The sequence below is a fragment of the Euprymna scolopes genome, chromosome 3 (assembly GCF_053919585.1).
Source record: "Euprymna scolopes isolate OS-2025 chromosome 3, ASM5391958v1, whole genome shotgun sequence".
NCBI classification, from domain to species: Eukaryota; Metazoa; Mollusca; class Cephalopoda; order Sepiida; family Sepiolidae; genus Euprymna; species Euprymna scolopes.
In genome coordinates this window covers 173,367,578-173,386,881 of record NC_136484.1, presented here as the reverse complement: position 1 = coordinate 173,386,881, position 19,304 = coordinate 173,367,578, and the positions used below count along the sequence as shown (strand labels likewise).

The 19,304-nt window shown below is 33.3% G+C and overlaps 1 protein-coding gene across 1 annotated transcript in view; it reads left to right on the top strand.

Annotated features, from left to right (window-relative positions):
• The window catches only part of LOC145260310 (ephrin-B2-like), a 366,406-nt gene that overhangs the window by 297,418 nt on the left and 49,684 nt on the right, over positions 1-19,304 (top strand). Inside the window, exon 2 of the mRNA XM_080118201.1 lies at positions 17,549-17,666. Coding sequence (XP_079974327.1) covers positions 17,549-17,666 — 118 coding nt within the window. The remainder of the gene's footprint in view (positions 1-17,548; positions 17,667-19,304) is intronic.

Here is a 19,304-nt window from a genome sequence, read left to right as displayed (position 1 = left end):
ATAGCTATGTTTTGGTGTATTATGCACGCAGTTTTACTGTCATGCGCAAACACTTTTTTGCGTCACAAAATGCAGTGAGTTTTTTTTTTTTTTTTTTAAGATTTAAAAAAAAAAATAAATAAATGAATGTGTCTGATCTGACAGGAAATGTAATTTTTTTTTCTTGAACTATGAATATATATTTTTTTAAGCTTGTCCTATTTTTGAAATACAATGTTCATATATTTATTCATTTTTCTTTTCAATCTACTGGTGTGTCCCTGCTCACCCCAATTTGTCAATTTCTGCTGCAGGCATTGCACGTGTTGCATGTGATGTCTATGATGGTTGCATTCTCACACACCTCTTTCTAATCCATACCCATGTCCTCATCTCTCCCATCTCCAATTTAATAAAGGATAGGAAAAAAAAAATAGAAGGAACCCCACCTTCTTCATTTCCCCCTCCCGAACCAAACGTGGACCTCTGTGTTTTTGCCAGCCAGAGACTTTCTTTTCACTGGCTCTTGGATGAGGGGAGGGCGTGTTCCTTCCTTGTATGCATCATCCAGCTTCTAGCTATCAGCAGGTATTGTACATTTCCATGGTTACCTGTCTCATTATCCTTATCTTACTCTTAACACGGGAAAAGGATGAATTGGAAGTGTAAGGAGAGAGTTTGCAATACCATCAAATGACTGTAAGAGTGGAAGGGAGAGTGAGAGGCGGGGAACGAGGGAGAGAGAGGGGAAATAAAACAAGGCAACCCAAGTTCAAAGTATCCGACTTGTTTGAATAATGAAAAATAAAATGTAACAAATTAAAAACGAGGTGAATGGTAAAAAAAAAAAAACAGAAGAGGGGGATTATATGGCGATGAACCTCATTTTGTTTGGGGAATCGAAAAAAAGATTAAGACTTGATTTTCTGAAATTTTAAGCATCTCAAAATAATAAGGGAAAACGAAGAACAGTTGACAATACGGAGATTCAGACGCAACCAGATGATTCCGTATTAAATATCAACTTTTATATGTACGTGTGCTACACGTGAATACGGGTAGTAGACCACTCTCCATTGAACCTACCATCCTGCAATCATTTCTTTACTTTTCCTCTGGTTTTTTATTTAAAAATATATCAATTATAGAGAAAAGATATTTCCAAGTACAATTATGTTCCTGAATTTTTTAGATGAGGATTGATTATTCCTATTATTTGGATTTCTCTGACTACCGATCGTTTACGACAAAAATGATTGGATTATTCGGACTACTGTTCTCATCTCGAGTGTTACTATCATAACGTTGCGGTCGATGTAACCTCCGACCTCATTCATGTGTACCTTGTCAAACTCGGGAATCTGCACAGAATTCGAATGGAGACAACAGCGGCTGAAGACTGAGGAGCTTCTTCATTTTGGCCTATAACCTCCTACATAGTCATTACGAGCCCCATCGAGATCTTCTCTTCACACCCGCACTTGAACGTGAACCGAGAGGTCACGGCCTGAAGCTGTTTCATCAGAGATTTCAGCTAAACCGATACAAAGCCGTATTTTCCATCTCGAATAGACTGCCGCTTAAGGTTGTCACCGCACCAACCACGGATCTGTTCAAGACGAAGGTGGACAGGTGCTGGTCAAGTGTATTTTTGACCCTCTAAATTCGCAGTGCCCATCCCTCCATCTTTGTTTGCTTTCCTTATTTTTTTCTCTCTTCCCACACCCTCCTTAACGGTGTCGAAACATGTAATGTTTTAACCTATGCCGAATAAATTGAATTGGAACCTTTTATTTAATCCACGTGAGTAGCATGCTCTTGCTCATCAGCCATGACCGATTAAGTAATTCGCAATGACAGCTTTCTTAAAAAGCTGAAGAATAGCACCAATACCGCAGACCAAAGAAACAGGTTTCGGGAAGAATGGAAACAGAACCTGTGTAAGGAAAATGAAAAAATAGAGGAAAAGTGCTTTTTGGTTTGTTTTTAGTTGTATTTTGCTATTTCGATCTATATCATTTTAGGGATCTCGTATATTAAACAGTAACTCATTTCAACTTTAAATATTATTTAAAAACGAATTAAACTGGTTTACAAAGTTTCTGATGTTCAGCAAATGTTTCAGACCTTTCGGTGCTCAGTTCATTTTATAAATCCATATTATACTTATACGGCATAATCACATTAACAGAGCGGTTCTTGTTAGATCACCAAAGTTAAGCAACATTTAGCCTGTTTAGTACCGCAAGAATGACCATTTAAGAATATCAAGCGCTGTATGTAGAAGGAAGTCGACACCTCACTGCCAGAACTCAAAAGCCTACCTACGTTATCTCCCCTGACTGGGACATACATACGACTGGGGCTGCTTGTGAACTTGATATTCCCATGAAATTTCCTTCTTAAGAAGAAGCCGATTCAACCCGCCTAGGGTAAATGTTGCTGGTATACATATATCAAACTAAAACATGGACGACACTGTTTATAAAATCAGGTTTGAATAGATTCTAATTGTTTAGTTTTATTATAATGCACATACATTCTACGCAATAGTAAAAAAAATAATAATAATGGAGATTTTGTATCTGCCTATCTCAAGCAGGAACTATTTTTATATTGATTCAAAATCTAACATTTTTAAAGTCTCTATGATAAACAATGGCTTTTTGTCATCTAATTTCTATACAGTGCCGCCTAAAAGAAAGTCTGCACTTGTCATTTTTTCAAAAACCGCAAATTTAAGCTAAATTGACTGTAACTGTTTAAACAACCTATATGTCATTTAATGCACCTTTTATTTCTTTATAATTTTAATTTCTTTTTGCCGGCATTGTACATGTATGTACATACCGTAAACACGATTGTAAATCAGATAGAAAAATAAATAATAATAAAAAAAACAAATAATACTTGTGTATAATAATAGCTAAGTAAAGAGATTTATTTTTATTTATGCAAGAAAAATGTCTTGATACGTCATACTTTATGACTTTTCGAATGACACCACCGTAGACTAGTGATTGTGACCGATTTAGTTAAAAATAATTATTCGTTTATTACTATTAAATATTTATATATAGAAAGAGATACATTTTGTCTGGTTATATTTAACCATAGTACCTTTTTAACGCATACATCAGACGCCTATTTTGTTTATTTGTTTTATTCTGAGCAAATACCGCAGTCTTTTGATGTTCGCATGAGTAATATTTTTTATGCTATCTCCGAAAGGACTTTGGATCCATAGTGGTTCTTTCCAAGAGGAAAATGGTGACACAGCGTGTTTATTCTCGGGAATGCCCCAAGAGTTAGAAACCCATCATTTTACGCGAAGGAAAAATCAAGAAGAAGGGGAATATTTCTTGGGGATTTGAGATTTATTTTTTTGACATTTTTGCAATAGTAAACATCCATGCCACAAATTCTATTTCTTTTCCAAAATTGATTCGACTCGGTTACAAATTCATATAGACTCATCAATATATTGAAGTGTATTAAACCATGAGAACGATCCTCTTCTGAAGATATACAAGGTAGCGTCTACATTTAAAGAAAAAAATGATCAGTTTTCTAAGTAAAAAAAAATATTATGTGCATAAATTTTCTTTATTGTTCATAATCACGATTATAATTAATGCATTGTTAACCGAATTTGAATGGATTCTTTTATTTATAGGTGCAACCGCTACCTGCCCTATAAATAGAACAAACATGATAGAAGTATTCTCTGTTCCTCCCCCCTCTCTCTAGTATGTGTGTGTGTATATATATATATATATGTGTGTGTGTGTGTGTTTTGTTTTGTTTTTTCATCCCCTCTTTTTTTTCTTTTTGTTTATTCATAAGTGGAACTAGATCAGACTCTCTGAAGATACCGGTTTTCTAACCTAAAATACAACAAACATTGACGGTTTTCCCTTTCTCTTTGTAAAACTCAATCATATTTTGTAAAGACTAAAACAAAAACATTCTTTCCATAAAACAATCAAATCAAAATGAATGAATATATATATATATATATATATATAATCATTATTTTCAGAAGTTTAGATAAGATAAGCCATCGGTACCATCGGTTTCAAACTTGATATTAGGAAACCGTTTTAGGTCCCAATATCAATCTCTTAAACCGATCTATCTCAGATGAGATAGATCAGCTGAAGAGAGCTTGATAATAGGACCTAATATCACGTTTGAAACCGATGGTACTGATGGCTTATCTAAATTACTTAAAATTGAAAATATAACTATTCTGCTCTTATTTAGATTTTTTTTCCTTATAATAGAGCACTCTGCTATTCTTTTTTCACAAAAATATAACTAAGTATATGTATATCTATATATAATTAAAAAAAACAAACTTGAATAATAGCTTTTTTTTATTTACGAAAACGACTGGATTTAGCATTAAATAGCCTGGAAAAGGTTGATATGTCATGAAACGAAACCTAACAGTGTGAATAAATATTTAAAGATGGCGTAAAACAAAACAAACCAAACCTAATAACCTCTAATGTTAATTATATCGATAGTATTAACTTTCTCGTTAAATTTCTACCCCACTGGCTTGTATATCTTTGCTAACTGGTACCAGATTGATTTTAATTAAGATTTGATAAACAACACTACTCGTTTACTAGCAGTGGCATTCGGCATTGCCTAAACCACTTGCTTGTTGTATGAAGCTTAAAATCTTTGAAGTTAGTGACTTGGATATAACTGGCAAAAGCACCTCATTTTGTGCCAATTGTAAACCAAAGTTCAACTTTGTAACTTTTAAGATAGATGTTGTAAACTGTTACTTTTATTGATATGTTTGGGTATTTTAACTGCCAACGTACATTTCTATAATTGACAAGACAAAAGAAATCTCTTTAACAGTACAACGCATCTTAATAGCATGTTCGTTTTTGGCTGATACTACACTTCATCTTTTTCTGTCCTCGAGCAGTGAAGGAGAAATCCGTTAGTCTGAAGCAATTGTAATTTTTGTTTCTATCCAGAATGCCCATTTTGGGGGAGCTGGATTTTCCCCACATTAAAAACTGACCTTTTGTTTAACTCGACCCTCGTGGGGAGGCAAATAAATAGGAACATTATCATTCCACACCCAACTGAAATTAATCTAAGGGAGTACATAAGGATATCAAAATGGTTTTAATATTCTTATCAAGACTTGAGTTTTTCTAACACGCATTTCTATAGCTAACCGACTGACAAACACACTTCCTCTTTTATAGCATAAATATAGATTATATATAGATATAGATTGTGGCGTCATTTAATGACATTATCCAAACTCATTTTCCGGCTTCCTGGCGTAAACATTTACCAAAATGACTGTATTCGGCATTAAATAAATTGAGAAGAGTTGATACGTTGTAAAACGAATCAACCAAACCAAGCAGGATGGATAAATATGTGAAGATATAAAGAACTTAAAGCATAAAATCTTTACCAAAATGACTGGATTGAGATTAGATGATCCTAAAAGGGTTGATATGCCGTAAAACAAAACAACCAAATCAGCATTATTCCTTGCCTAACTAAAATTAATCGATAAGAAAAATAAAAACAAAAGGGTACTAAAAAAAAATAGGTCGATATTTTGCAAGTAAAATTTTCTTTTTCAAATTCCAATGAGACAACTTGTTCATTTTCAGATTTGTCTTTTTGTTTATTTTTTCGGGGTGGGAAGTCCCATTAATTCCCCTTTTGATATTCAGTACACATAAAGGTGTGTGTGTGTGTGTGTGTGTGTGTGTGTGTGTGTGTGTGTGTGTGTGTGCGCGCGCGCGCGATGGGAGGGGCGATGGATGACACGTCATTTCAGCTATTATTTTTTTGTCTGGTTTGTGTCTACCATAATTTCTTCGACCCTTCAATTTCTCCAGGAATGGCTATGCCTTTACCACCGATAACGATCAACTTCGCGAAAAAACAAAACAAACACAAAAAAAAAAACAAAAAACAAAAAAAAAAAAACGGACGCACGTGCAAGCACGCGCACGCGCAGTGCGGAGGATAACCGATAAGGCCAGACGATATTTTATGATGATCTCTGATTTGGGGGCCGTCTATTACCCCCGGTTTAAATGAGCTTTTTATAATTTCGTTACTGGTCCCCATAATCACGACATGCTCGTTTCCTCTCCTCCTTCTCCTATATCTCTACCTTCTCTTCCCATCCCTCTATCTTCTCTCATCTACAACCCGCCCTCATCTCTCTCTCATCTTTTCTCCCTGCTTTCTGCCATCTCTGTCTCATATAGATATTTTTATTTATTTATTTATTTATATGTCTTAATTTATGTCATGATTCACCCAGGTGCAACACTTTTTCCAAGGCTTTCTTCATACAATTACACATTTACCCCCCCCCACACACACACACCGCCTTTTTCGTTCTTTGGCCTCCACCCTTCACCAGCCTCCTTATCTCCATCCCCGGACTCACCTTCTCTGACTCCTTCTCCCTTGCCTCTATCTTCACCATTTGCAATCGTTGGCCAATGTTTCTATTTCGTCAACACCACCAACACCACAGCTTCTCCTAATAACAATGTCATTACCAGAAAATAAAATTAGTTTTATTCCCAGGTTGGGGATGGATTTCATATTTTATGGAAATATAATGCTGTCTTATTAGCCTCCTGAGGTTCGACTCGCCTGATGCTGCTACCGCCTACCCCTCCTCAAAAGAGTCACATAACCTCCCCCATCTTTTCTCTCACTCTCCTATATCCACCGTTCATTAAACGTGGGAAGCCACGATAGATGAATATGGGGATCCCCTCTCCTTATCCACTCTCCGTGTAGACTTTATAGAATGGAGGGCTCCTCCAAAAATCCATATATAACATTACCACAACTAAAAACATTAATTCTTTCTTGTTCTCTAAAACGTTTCTCGCTTCCATCTGATTTGGATGGAAACTATTTCTTATCTTTTTTTTTATCGACGAAAAGGAAAGGAAAACAGAAAACGAATCCGTTGTTTGGGCAAAGGTGTTATTTCTCAAGGAAAGCAGAAATGAATTACAAAAAAAAAAAATCATAAATAAATAAATAAAAATAGTTGCATCATTTCGATTTAAGAAAATTAAAAGTGCGAATCTCCTATGACTCTTTTACTCAGTTACGTTTGCGTCTCTTTTTTTTATGAAATCAAGGAATAATCAATTTAAAATAATTAATGGTTTAATCCCTCTAATAAAACAATTTAATTTTTAATCTGATATATGCTTAAAACTGCATCCACTATTATCTTGATCTTGTGCTATACCTAGCTAAGAAAACAACTTATCCTAAAAAACGCCAATGTGTATTGATTTCAAACTCTGTTAGCATCCCAAACTTTTCCTTTTTTTTTCACTTTTAATTTTCTTATTTTGTTTGAGCTGAGGATAGGGCATCCTACCTGATGTTAGACATTCCAACCAAGAGCTCGTTTTAAGATTCTAACCTACCTTTAATTGCAATTGCTTTGCTGTCTTGTACTTGGTTCACCGGGTATATTTGCCACATTATTTTTTTAAATTTTTTTCTATGAGTCCAGTTGCTCCTGGAATGATGGAAAGCTTCCTAAGATTCCAGTTTCTTTTCATGTCGTACATAAGACCTTGATATTTTGTTATCTTTTCTCTCTCAGCGCTGTTTAACTCAGCATTAAAAGAGAAATTCCAATGTGTGTCTATTTGTATCTATGTAAATATCTGTCCCATCATGAAAACATTGAGTAAAAATTGATAGATGAAACCATTTAAACTATTTAGGAGAAAGGAGAAAGCGAGGAAGAATTTTAATTTTTCAGTTTGAGACGTTTCCTTGTTTCTTTTTTTAACTTCACTGATTGAGACGTTATTTTATATGAATGTGAATATAATTGCTAACGCTGACGAAGCATAATTTGTTTCCTTCATTTTTGACACAGAACGTATCCACATAATATTTTCTCTGATCTTGTGAACACTTTAATCAAATGTTAGACAATCAAATCGATTTGTAAACTTTTATAGCACATGTTAAGCAATAGATTTGAAATTTAGATATCTTATAACAAATGTTTAAAATTTGACTTGATTTGCATTTGGTGAACACGGCAAATATATTATGACCAGGTTGTTAAATAATACTAAATGGTTTTCGTTATTTATTTTTACGTGGACTGCCTTTTTTTTTTAATGTCATGCATTGTTATTTTTTTTAAGTTCCTATAAAAGACTTTGAAATCTTTCTCAAAGAAAATTGTGAAGTCATTAAGTTGAAAAAAGCTTTGTACATTCTGATGCAAAATGAAACTATTTTGGATTATTTATTCTTGATGGATTGGAAGGAGATTTTTCAGTCAGTCTTTGAGGTATTTCTTGTCCATGTGAAATATAAAGCCTTGATTTTTTAAGTCAGGCTAGGCGTACCCTATTTAAAATAATGGACCTTTTTTTGGAGGAAGGGCACCGCTGATATATATATATATATATATATATATATATATATATATATATATATATATATATATATATACAGTATTATTTCCTTTAGACATTAACTAATACAGTTTATGTCTACATAATTTGGTTTTAATCATTCTTAATTTTGACAAAAACTGGCTGATGTTGCTTCCATAGTCACTTTTTACCTGACTACTTTCAGATTGGTGTGGATCCATAGTCATGGATTATTCACTGTATTGATTTCCGGATATTTATAAAATAGTCTTGTAAATCACGTTATTAAATATTAATTAATTATCACTCTGATAAGCATTTAAGAATGTTGTCGATGTTATGGAAATTTATTTCATTAATGTTTGTTGTTTTTTTGTTTTTTTAACTTTAAATAGTAATACATGAAATGCATGCTTAGTAGAAATACGTTCAAGAATTGTTGTAAAAGTTTTCGAAATTAGAGGTGGCGGTAGAAACTGTTGGTTAGTAAGATGTTTAGCAGTGGCGATATTGTCAGCGGTTGTTATATTAAAGACATCTCAGCAGCAAAAAAAGAATAACGAATCTGTAAAACTAAGAAAATATCTGCTAAAAAGTGTTTAATATATAAAAGATGAGAGCTGACATAAACATGATCACAAGCTAAGTTTCAATGAAGAACGTCATGGAAAATTAGGGTTTCCTTGGATTCCGAGTTAGGGTAAATTTGATAGTAAATCGTTTACATATTTATTTGTGTCTATAGAGTATATAAGTGTTGATGTACTTTGATTTCAGGCTGATCTTGAAGAATTTGTCCTGTATTAAATTCATAATCTTCTTTCCAGAATAAATAAATGCCAATTAAATGGGCCTCTTTGGTAAAGGATATGTTCAGCCAGCACCAATGGATTAAATTTTGTTGTACCAATCAGTCACTGCTTATGAAGACCCAAAAGCGACTCCAGGATAAATGTTAATTATATTGTCAATTGGAATAAGAATAATAATGTTAGAGGATTGAAAAATGAATAAGAAGTGTTGGGTGTAATTATTTAGGTTGTTAATAAATTTTGTTAACTTGGTCATCCAATTAAAGCATTGGATGGTGTAGGTGCTGGTATTATTGCAAAAATTAGGATCGGTTATTTCTGCTATTATTAAACCAGTAGAGCGTTACTATTGTCAACCAAGAGGAGGGTATATTAGTCACAATGTACACAGTGTGATTATGTATGGAAGCAACATCTGACCAGTGAGAGTTGAAGATATACGTTGCATGGAAAGAAAAAATGATAGAATGGATGTGCTAATGTGAGTCTTAAAAACAGGCTTTATTCTGAAGACCTTAGAGATGATGGAATCTGGAGAGTATAGTGGAAATAGAAGAATTGAATTTGTTGGAATGTAAAAGTTATAAGAATAGATGAAGAGTTCTTGGATTAGTAGATGTAGAACAGTTGGAGTTGCAGGTTCAGTTTACATGTAACGGTCAAGAAAAACATAGAAGTGATAAAAAATGGAGCTGCGAGATAAATAAAGACCTAAATAGGTTAGTTTAGAGGTCAGTTTATTAAAGCCGCCCAACGGATGTCAGCAATGATGAATGACGTCTCAATAAGCATTTTTTCGAAGACTACTATCTTGTAGTCAGTGTTTCATTTTATCTACATAAGACCGTGATCTCAAATACAAGTAAAACATCTGAGACTAGTCACTTCTTCCTAAAAAAGTATCTCGCAGCACTCATGGATGTACCTTCAATCTGTGGCCTTGTTATATCATGTTCAGCCATTTACTAATCAATCATGTTGGGAAAAGAGACAGATAACACTGCTTGGCTGGCCTAAAGCGATGTCGTAAAAAAAGCAAACAAAAACAAACCAAGCTTCTTTAGCGACCTTCTTCGCATGTCTCTTAACTGTCCACTAGTGAGGAAGTTTTTTTTTTATAACAAATGAACCTCCCTCTGTCAGTATAAATATCCACAAAGCTACCGTTCGTCTGAGACGATAAATGAGCCCCTCAACCGCGGCGGCAACTACTCTCTGGTAAGTTAGTCTATTACTTACTACAATCATTAAATTCTACTACATGATAAGAACAAATTTTCGTTCATAAATATTTGTTAAATAAAGGTTCGCTTGAATATTTTGTAATAATAAATATTCCAATGCGTTTATAAAATAAAAATACTAAAGTTCTAATTAAAAAAAAAAAAAACATTTTTATACAATTAGACATTTCCTTATTAAATATGTATGTTAATAAAATATTTGTTTAATTATTTTATATTTATAAAAAAAAAAAAAATTATTGATCCCCCAAAGAAGGACCTAATAATTCACTCCTGTTCGTTTGTTTGCACTTTTCTCAATAACCACGACTTAGATTTTATTGAAATTTTACACAAATATTAATAATGGGGAAAGTAAATTTTTGCCAAAACAGATTTTTCGGTCTAACTCTGGTTGCTCCCTCGGTACAATTGCCCCAAAATCATTCATCCGTTCATTTCGTTAACCACGCCTTGGATTAAAAAAAAAAAAGTTTGTACCAACATTAGTCATGGTGAAAGTAATTTTTCACTCGTGTAGGAGAACCACGCATGCTCGGCTTGTTTTCAATATAGAATATTTCTGTAAATAAACATATTTCAATATAAACAAAACAATACAGATTTTCTTATGTATGTGTTAACCTCACTTTTGTATGTTTAAAATACAAATTTTACAATGGTCATAAATTCAACGTACACTTTTGATTGAGGGACAACTGGTTCAGAGGAATTTACTTGCCACGCTCAACATGCTCTTTTACCTATATTTCTGGTTCATGTTTCAAATTGTATGTTTCTAAAATCTGTGATACCCAAATCGATGAATTCTTTTTTTTTTTTTTTAACGTAACATTGACTTTTATAAATGGCATGTAAAACTTTAATAAAAGTCATCATATTTACTATATTGTTTTTTTACCTAATTGGTCATGAAATTATGATTTAATTTTCTGTCGGTTTGATCAGAACGAAAATATCAGTTAACAAAGTACAGTAATTATTAAGTAAAAAGGGGGAAATAACTCGTTTTAGCAATCAGTTGATTGCAAACTATTTGGTTTATGCATCGCACCGTGAAGATATACCGTCCCTCTCCATACACACACACTAAACGTTATGGCCCTATTTAAATGAATACTGGCTTATGAACTCCTTGTGTTTTATTGGGTTGTGATCCTTTTGATGACGTTTTCTTTTTTAAATTAATTGCAGCGTTTTTAGACCAGCTTTAAAATATGATGTAAGGTTGGGTCGCTGGATTTTTTGTCAAACAACGAATAAAGCCACGGGAACAATAGGCAGTTGTTATTTCATTGACTGGGCGAAAAGAGCACCTTTTGTCCCCCCTCCCCGCCCACCTCTATACCTCACCCAATTTCCTTTATTTCGTGGTGAATAAATCCCCAATCATCAGACACAACGTTTCCTCATCGTTGCAGGCATTTTTGAGATTGTATTTTTCAAATGAATCTCTTATCGTAAATGAGAGTTCATCGCCAATTTCTGTGTGCATCATTATACTCTCTTCATCTTTGTTTCTATGTTCTCATTTAGGATTAGATTCTGTCAGTATCTTCTCCTTTTCTTTCTTTCCAAATTTGTATTCTTCACTCATTTGCTATCTCTTTATCGCCTTCCTGTACTCCTTTCTCCACTCTTTTAGTTTTTATTTTTATTTTGTTATTCTTTCTCTTACTCCCTAGCAAAAGTTGTTGCTCTATTTCCCCTATCTCTACTCTTCTATTTATGTTTTCCATTGTTTCGTATCTCATTCGCAATCTCTTCTATTACTTTCTTTCTACTTTTGCCATTCCATTTCCAGCTGCTACTCCCTTTATCATTTTCATTTTTCTACTCTCCTCTCCCCTTTACTCTTTCATTTTTCTATTCTCTCCCTCCATTTACCTTTTCCTTTCCCTCTCCTTCTCCCTTTGCCATTTAATTTCTCTCATTTTATCCTCACCTTGCCCTTTCATTTCCCTCTCCTCCTCCTTTTACATTTTATTTCTCTTCTCCTCCTCCTCTTCATCCTTTTATTTATCTCTTTTCCTCCACATTCATTTCTATCTCCTTTTATTCTTTCATTTTTTTTTTCTTTCCGGCTTCCATTATCCTCTAATTTTATTTTTCTCTCCTTCTACACAACACTCTTTCAGCCCCCCCACTTTTTCTTTCTTTAATGTTTTTAGTTCCCTCTCCTCATTGTTTCTCATGTTTCCCCCCCCCTTTTCCTCTTTCTCTTCTCTGTTCACTTTCCTCTTCTCTTTACTATTTGTCCTTCTTTTTCAATCATCTGCTTCCCTTCCTTTACTCTTTTCTCCCTTCCTCGACTAACCATCAATCTTTTATTCCTCCTCCTCCTCTCATTTTCCATACTCATCACTCATTCTTTCTCTTCCTTTTATTTTTGTCACAATATCAGAACTAGCCACATTGGTGAAATTCATATATGTTAGCAGTGATCAGTGGGAAGTGGGGTGGAAAAAAGTGGTGGGGAGAGTAAAGAAAAAAGGGGGGATGCACTAGGGCCTCATTATTACTGCAACTTCCAACCCTCAATCTCTGCTTCTTTCCACCCATGCACAAAACAACTATTAATGCCTTCACTGTATTTGAATGTCGCCATAAGAATAACAATGAGTGCTTAATTTATCCGTAACATGGTTTACAGCAACTTCAATGTAAACGACTTTATTTCCTGGTGGAGGAAGTAACTGTTTGATTGACCCAAGTCTCCTTCTTTTGTCATTGTGCGCTTGTGGAACTTTGAAAGAACGTTTGCGATTTGTTTCATGTTTTTTTTTTTCTTTATTTGCTCCAAGCATTTGTTTCCAACAATGGCCTGCATCATTTTATTTGACATGAAAATGAGAATAGCCTGCAACTAAATATCTACACAGGTGCATCATTCGTGCAAAGATGACATCAACATTTTGGTGCAGATTTCAATTAATGCATATGAAATGCAACAATAAAAATACACATGCAACAAGTAATACCGTGCATATCATACCGAAAATAATTATCAATAAAAGTAGGTAGCGGTGCTTAATTAACCTAATGGTTTGTGCAATCAGTTTTATTTAGAATTTTTTAAATCTACAAATGAGTCACAACTTAAGAATAAAAACCAATCGAATATTTGCATTAATGGCAGTAGAATCACGATGAATATTATAAGACGATGGGAAATTGTGGATGAAAAGAAGAAAATTTAATTACTTATTAGGTTTGTTACAAATATTTGATAACATTAGACTTTATTTTATACTGAATCGCTCCAGACAACGCATAGCGCCACTTGGTGTAAGGAGGTAACAAGAATGAAATACAATCATCACAAAGACAGGAGATGCCTATAGTCATTAGTTTTAAAAAAAGCTATATGAACAAAACAGTCACCAGAAAGAGAATTCCATAATCCTAAAGGTCTTGGAAGATGACCATGTTGTTATCTGTAGGGAATCAGTCCCGTGATAATGCTTTCCATAAATGGGAACTTTGGAAAGAAACTGTTCAAATTAAATGTCAAGAGATACTTGACTTCCTTAAGTGATTAAATTTTGGTCATTCCATTAATCACTTTCAATCGTTTCATCATATTCTTCATCATTCACTTGATAATCTAGACATTTTAGAAACTTTTATTCTCGAGTGGCTTTTAGCCTTAAAAAGTGTTGAGTCATTAGTAAATGAAATTTAAAACATTTATCATAGGAAATTACTATTTTAGACAGAAGCATGGTGAAGAATGCGTCTAAGATGTTCTTGAAAAACAATATACTTATCTAGTTTACGACCCAATCTCCACCAACATCACAGTGATATCTTCCGGCAAGTTACTTAAGCAGTTAGAAAATGTCGAAGCGATTATCCAATTAGCTGTCAGAAGACAAGTTTGAATGGAAGCGTGAAATCCATTAAATCAACAAAAAATTAAGCCCAAAATAATTTTCATCATGCTATGTCAGTGTAAAATCCTCCCTGCTTCCATGTTAAGAATGGCTTTATGATTAGAAAGCCATTCTTAACATAGGAAGGTAACAGCCCGTTTTGAATTAAACGCCTGGCAGTTTTGATTGGACAACATCGGCCGCTTATGTAAGATGCTAATTGTTAGAGATTGGGTCATAAACTGTATAAATACCGAAAACAATTCAGGCGTTGGTTTTGGGAACGTTTTTAATTTTATTGAGAAGTGTTCGAGTGTAAAACCAGTTGAGTTTCACCATTGAGTTTATCATCTGGAAACCAGGATATAGACTAGAATAAGTTATTTAATCTCTTTTACAGTTGGGCTTCTTACACGGCTTAATGGAAATACAAGGAGAAAACAAAATCCCTCGTGAATTCATGAAATAGGTTCAACTAGATTATGAAAATATCTGGGATACACTCAAAATATTCTTTAAGTGGTCCATTAACCCTCAGGTGGATGAGGGCTTCAAAAACTGCTTTCAGATTTTTGTTTGATATCTATAATTTTTTTTTGTAGAAAAAAAATTTCAATATTTTTGGCAAAACACAATGAATGCTTTTAATGTCAGGTCTTTCCGCTTCTAAAATGTCGATACCTCAGATTTATTTCTGTAGATCTGTAAGTTAAAAATGCTGCAATTTCATATCTTTCGCAGACAACTAGAAGCCATGTTGCGTTATGGCGACCCTATCTTCTTTATCAGATTGCAATTCACAAAAATACATATACGTATTACATAAATAATAATAATAATAATAATAATAATAATAATAATAATAATAATAATAATAATAATAAAAGATTCACTTAAGGAATGTTTTCTTGTACTTTCCACTACTAGAACAACCACATCGTCTCCTCATTTCTATTGATCAATATCGTTTGACTTTAACTGAAAGGAATGCGCTATTCAAACCAAATTTTTTCCATCGTCGAAACTAAATGACTTTTTAAACTTATAATTTTATTTATAATAAGAAAATTTAAAAAAGATTGAATGGAGGCATGTTGAGGCGATTCGTTCTGGTTAGGTTTAATAATGAACAGCCGCCATCTTTTCATTCTTACCTGATTAAGCCTCGTCTTTTGAACAATATTCACTTTATAATCTCTGTTCGTTGTTTTTTACCCACAAAACGTTATCAAATATCTCGCACCTGGAAACTTTTATTCTCCCAACCCTTACATCTCCTAAATTCTTGCCTCTTGCTAACGCTCTTAATAATTCTTGTCTTGTCACTGAAGCCATCTGAACTGAATTATGACACCGTGCACGTCTTTGCTGCCTATCAATTCCGGTTCTTGTCTTCTGTCTCCAAATTACCAAATTCTTCACACTTTTTCAGGTACCTAGATGCTGTTAGCAATCTCCACTCAAGGTTTTCGTTTACCATGTTGCTTATGATCTAATCATGGCACCGTTTTTCCTTTTCTTTGTGTTATTTGAAACACCTCGAAGACTTTGACACCACGACTGTCTATCAACCTCTTCACAGCTTGTAGAATGGACCTCACGCTTTGCCTCTCAAAAGTGATATCTATTTTGATGATCACAGATTATCTACTTCATTAACAAAAGTAGGTCACGTTGACAGTCAGAGTTGTGAATTCATTTCGCACTAAAATGTTTCTCTCTGCCACATCTTACAGATTAAGATTTCTTTGTCTTACACTGTGTTATGTCTATTCACATTTATGCATACATATCTACAATCATGTCCCTGTTCAAATGGGCTTGCAAATCAATTATGGTCACGTGACCATAATTGATTTAAAGTAATTCAAAGTCACATTGCTTTTCAGATGCACAAAAAAAGCTGAACAACAAAGTTGAAAAAAAAAAAAAACATTGGACCTACAGTCTGTGTTTTAAATAATCAAAATTATTTGGGCTAGCTTCTTGTATATATTTACTTGCTGCTCACCTCCACAAGATGTGACACAAGGTTAAATAAGTGGGGATGTCCAGCCAGCGCCCTTAAAGAAGAGGAACTATGGCCTAGTAGAAATTGCCTGGGCGTCTCCATCGGCATTTTCTAGTAGGAGAGCTTCAGGCAACAAGCAATAAACACGCCCCACCCGAAAGCCTCATGCCAAAGCCTGTTGGGCTGATTGCCAAGAACGGATTTTTGACTGGTATTTCCTACCTAAGTTTCCAAGCCAACAAAGCAGTGGGGAGATCCATTCCTATAATAAAATGAAATGAGGGTATTGTAATTGGATATAGCATTTTCCATCTTTACTTAGTTTTTTACTACTTTTTGGAGGTGAAATTTTGAAAAAAATAAATAAATATGGTAGCTAGTATTGAGATAATTAATTGTAATCAGGTATAGGAAAAATTGAATTCCAATTCCAAAAACGATTTATTTATTTTATTGTTTAAAACTTTTCCATTTTTTGTACCTATCACACATTGATAAATATTTATTGATTTTAATCTATCAATAAAACTAAAAATTATAGATTATAATAAGAAATTTAAGCAAAAATGACACTAGGAAAAATATCGTGGTAAATGCTTTTTTTTGTTAAGATTATGGCGATAATCATCTTTTCGTTCTTGTTAGCTCCTTACATGAAATGGCTTCGTGCCTTGTCTGGAGAGATTTGCGTAATAAATAAACAGTTATGACATGAAATGACTCAACAATGGTTGATATGCCAGAAACGGCAACAACCAACTTCTTATAATTTTTCTCTTCATGTTTGGGGATTAACAACCTCGGCAACCTCTCTATCTCTCTTATGATGGTAGATTTACGTTTTTATAATTTATTTTTATTTTAAACTTATATTTTTCATTCATTACAAGCCCTCCTTTTTTCTGTTTATTTCTTTGTGTGCATGATTTCTTTGTTTCCGTGTCACATTAACCCTTGAGTCATTCAGCGCCAAATTTGCTTGTTTTACATTATTTGCCATTCCAATGCTAACAAATACTACATAACTCGTTCTTTCTTTCTCTTTCTGCAGTTGTCTTGTGATGTTTTAAATATATCAGCTTTCACCTATATGTATGCCAATTCAACAATTATATTCATTCATATATTTTTAACTGAAATCGAACAAAAATGACGTTTTTTTCTTTGATTTTTTTTACAGATTTAAACCAGATAATCAGAAACTTGTAGTAAATCTTGGGGATCGATTAAATATCATTTGTCCAATGCACACTGCAACTGACAATGAATCTGAAATGGAATATTATACTATCTACATGGTAAGTAAAAGAACATTATTTCATCTCGTTGTGTTATATATATATATGTGTAACATATATTTAAGACTGAAACTTCTAATTTGCAAGAATTTATTGTTTGACAGGATACTCAAAAAGAAATATAAAAATTTCCTTAATCCGCAGAGTTTCAAAGAATGCATTCTTTTCATCAGAAGAAATATATTATTAAATATCATAGTAAAGCTATCAATTTACTGGCGCTGACATGAATTGAAACTGCATGATATGAAAACTATTCAGGTATGCAAAAACTCCGTATTAAGGGAATGAGTATCCTGTCTTGTAAATTGTAATTTACAGTCTTTAATTGTTTTATGACAAGCACTAGTTTCTATTTTGGTTGTATTGTTTTCTTTTTATTTGGTTGGGATTACTATATAAATATTAATGTTTATATTATCTTTAAATTTGGCAAAAGCTTTTGACTTATAAACTTAATTTTTCCTCTTAATATATGTATATATATATATATATATATATATATATATATATATATAGAGAGAGAGAGAGAGAGAGAGAGAGAGAGAGCAAGCACTGCTGGGGGGAGGGTCAAGTAACCTGAACGATTATTATGATATTTTTTGATATTAGGAAAATAGTATTTTTAAAATATGTACCAAGGCAAAAGGTATTTTTACGGATTAAATATTTGTTAGAGATAGCCTGGAATCTTAGAACATGAACAAGTAAGATGATTTATCGATGGAATCAGGTGACCTGTATGATACATGTACTAATGACGTAATTAGATAGATTATAAGAGACACGTACGGTTTAGTTTTAGAGCTAGGACTAATAAGCATGCAAGATATCGTCACTGCGTTTGGAAGCTGGAAGAAATGCAACCGTAAAATTATATTGAACTTACAACGTCTTGCAGCTCCAATCGGAAATAATGGCCCGTAAAATATAGTTATATGAAAATATTTGTTGCTTTCTTCTGGAGAAACCTTAAATCAAGAAAGGAGGTGTGTGTCCTAACGTATGCTATGTATTGTCATGTAGTAAATGAACGGTCTTTATATGTGTAACTATTCTCCCGCAGCCGGCTGCTTAATAAAAAAGAAAATTACAATAATATTAACTGAATGTATATATGCATTGTACATACTAGAAGCTAAGAAACATTTATAAATATGTATGCACACACATTATACATGTAAATATATACACCCAAGTTATATTGCCCGTACGCAAAATTTGTTCTCAAGAATTAAATCATGAAGCTTAACAATGAATAAAAATAATGCAATAAAATCTCCAAATTTGAACAGCAGGATCAAACCATTATTTCTATTTTCATAATCAAAGATAATTGACTTCAGTAAATTATTGATTATTTTACAAAATTCAAGAAGAGGAATTTGAGAATAAAAAAAAAATTAGGATAATTATTCAAATAATTTCAAGCATTTTAACGTTAATTTTCTACTATTGTCTACGAAATAAAAAAAATATGTATTAGCTTCATGGTTATTATTAAAATGTGGTTATGTATTTTACTTAGTAATTGTCTGTATTTTTGAGATGAGGTGTTTTCATTTATTGAGATTGTCGGACTGACTTCCTCATCTTGGTTGTTATATTCACAACGTTTCGGCCGTTTTGCCCTCCGGC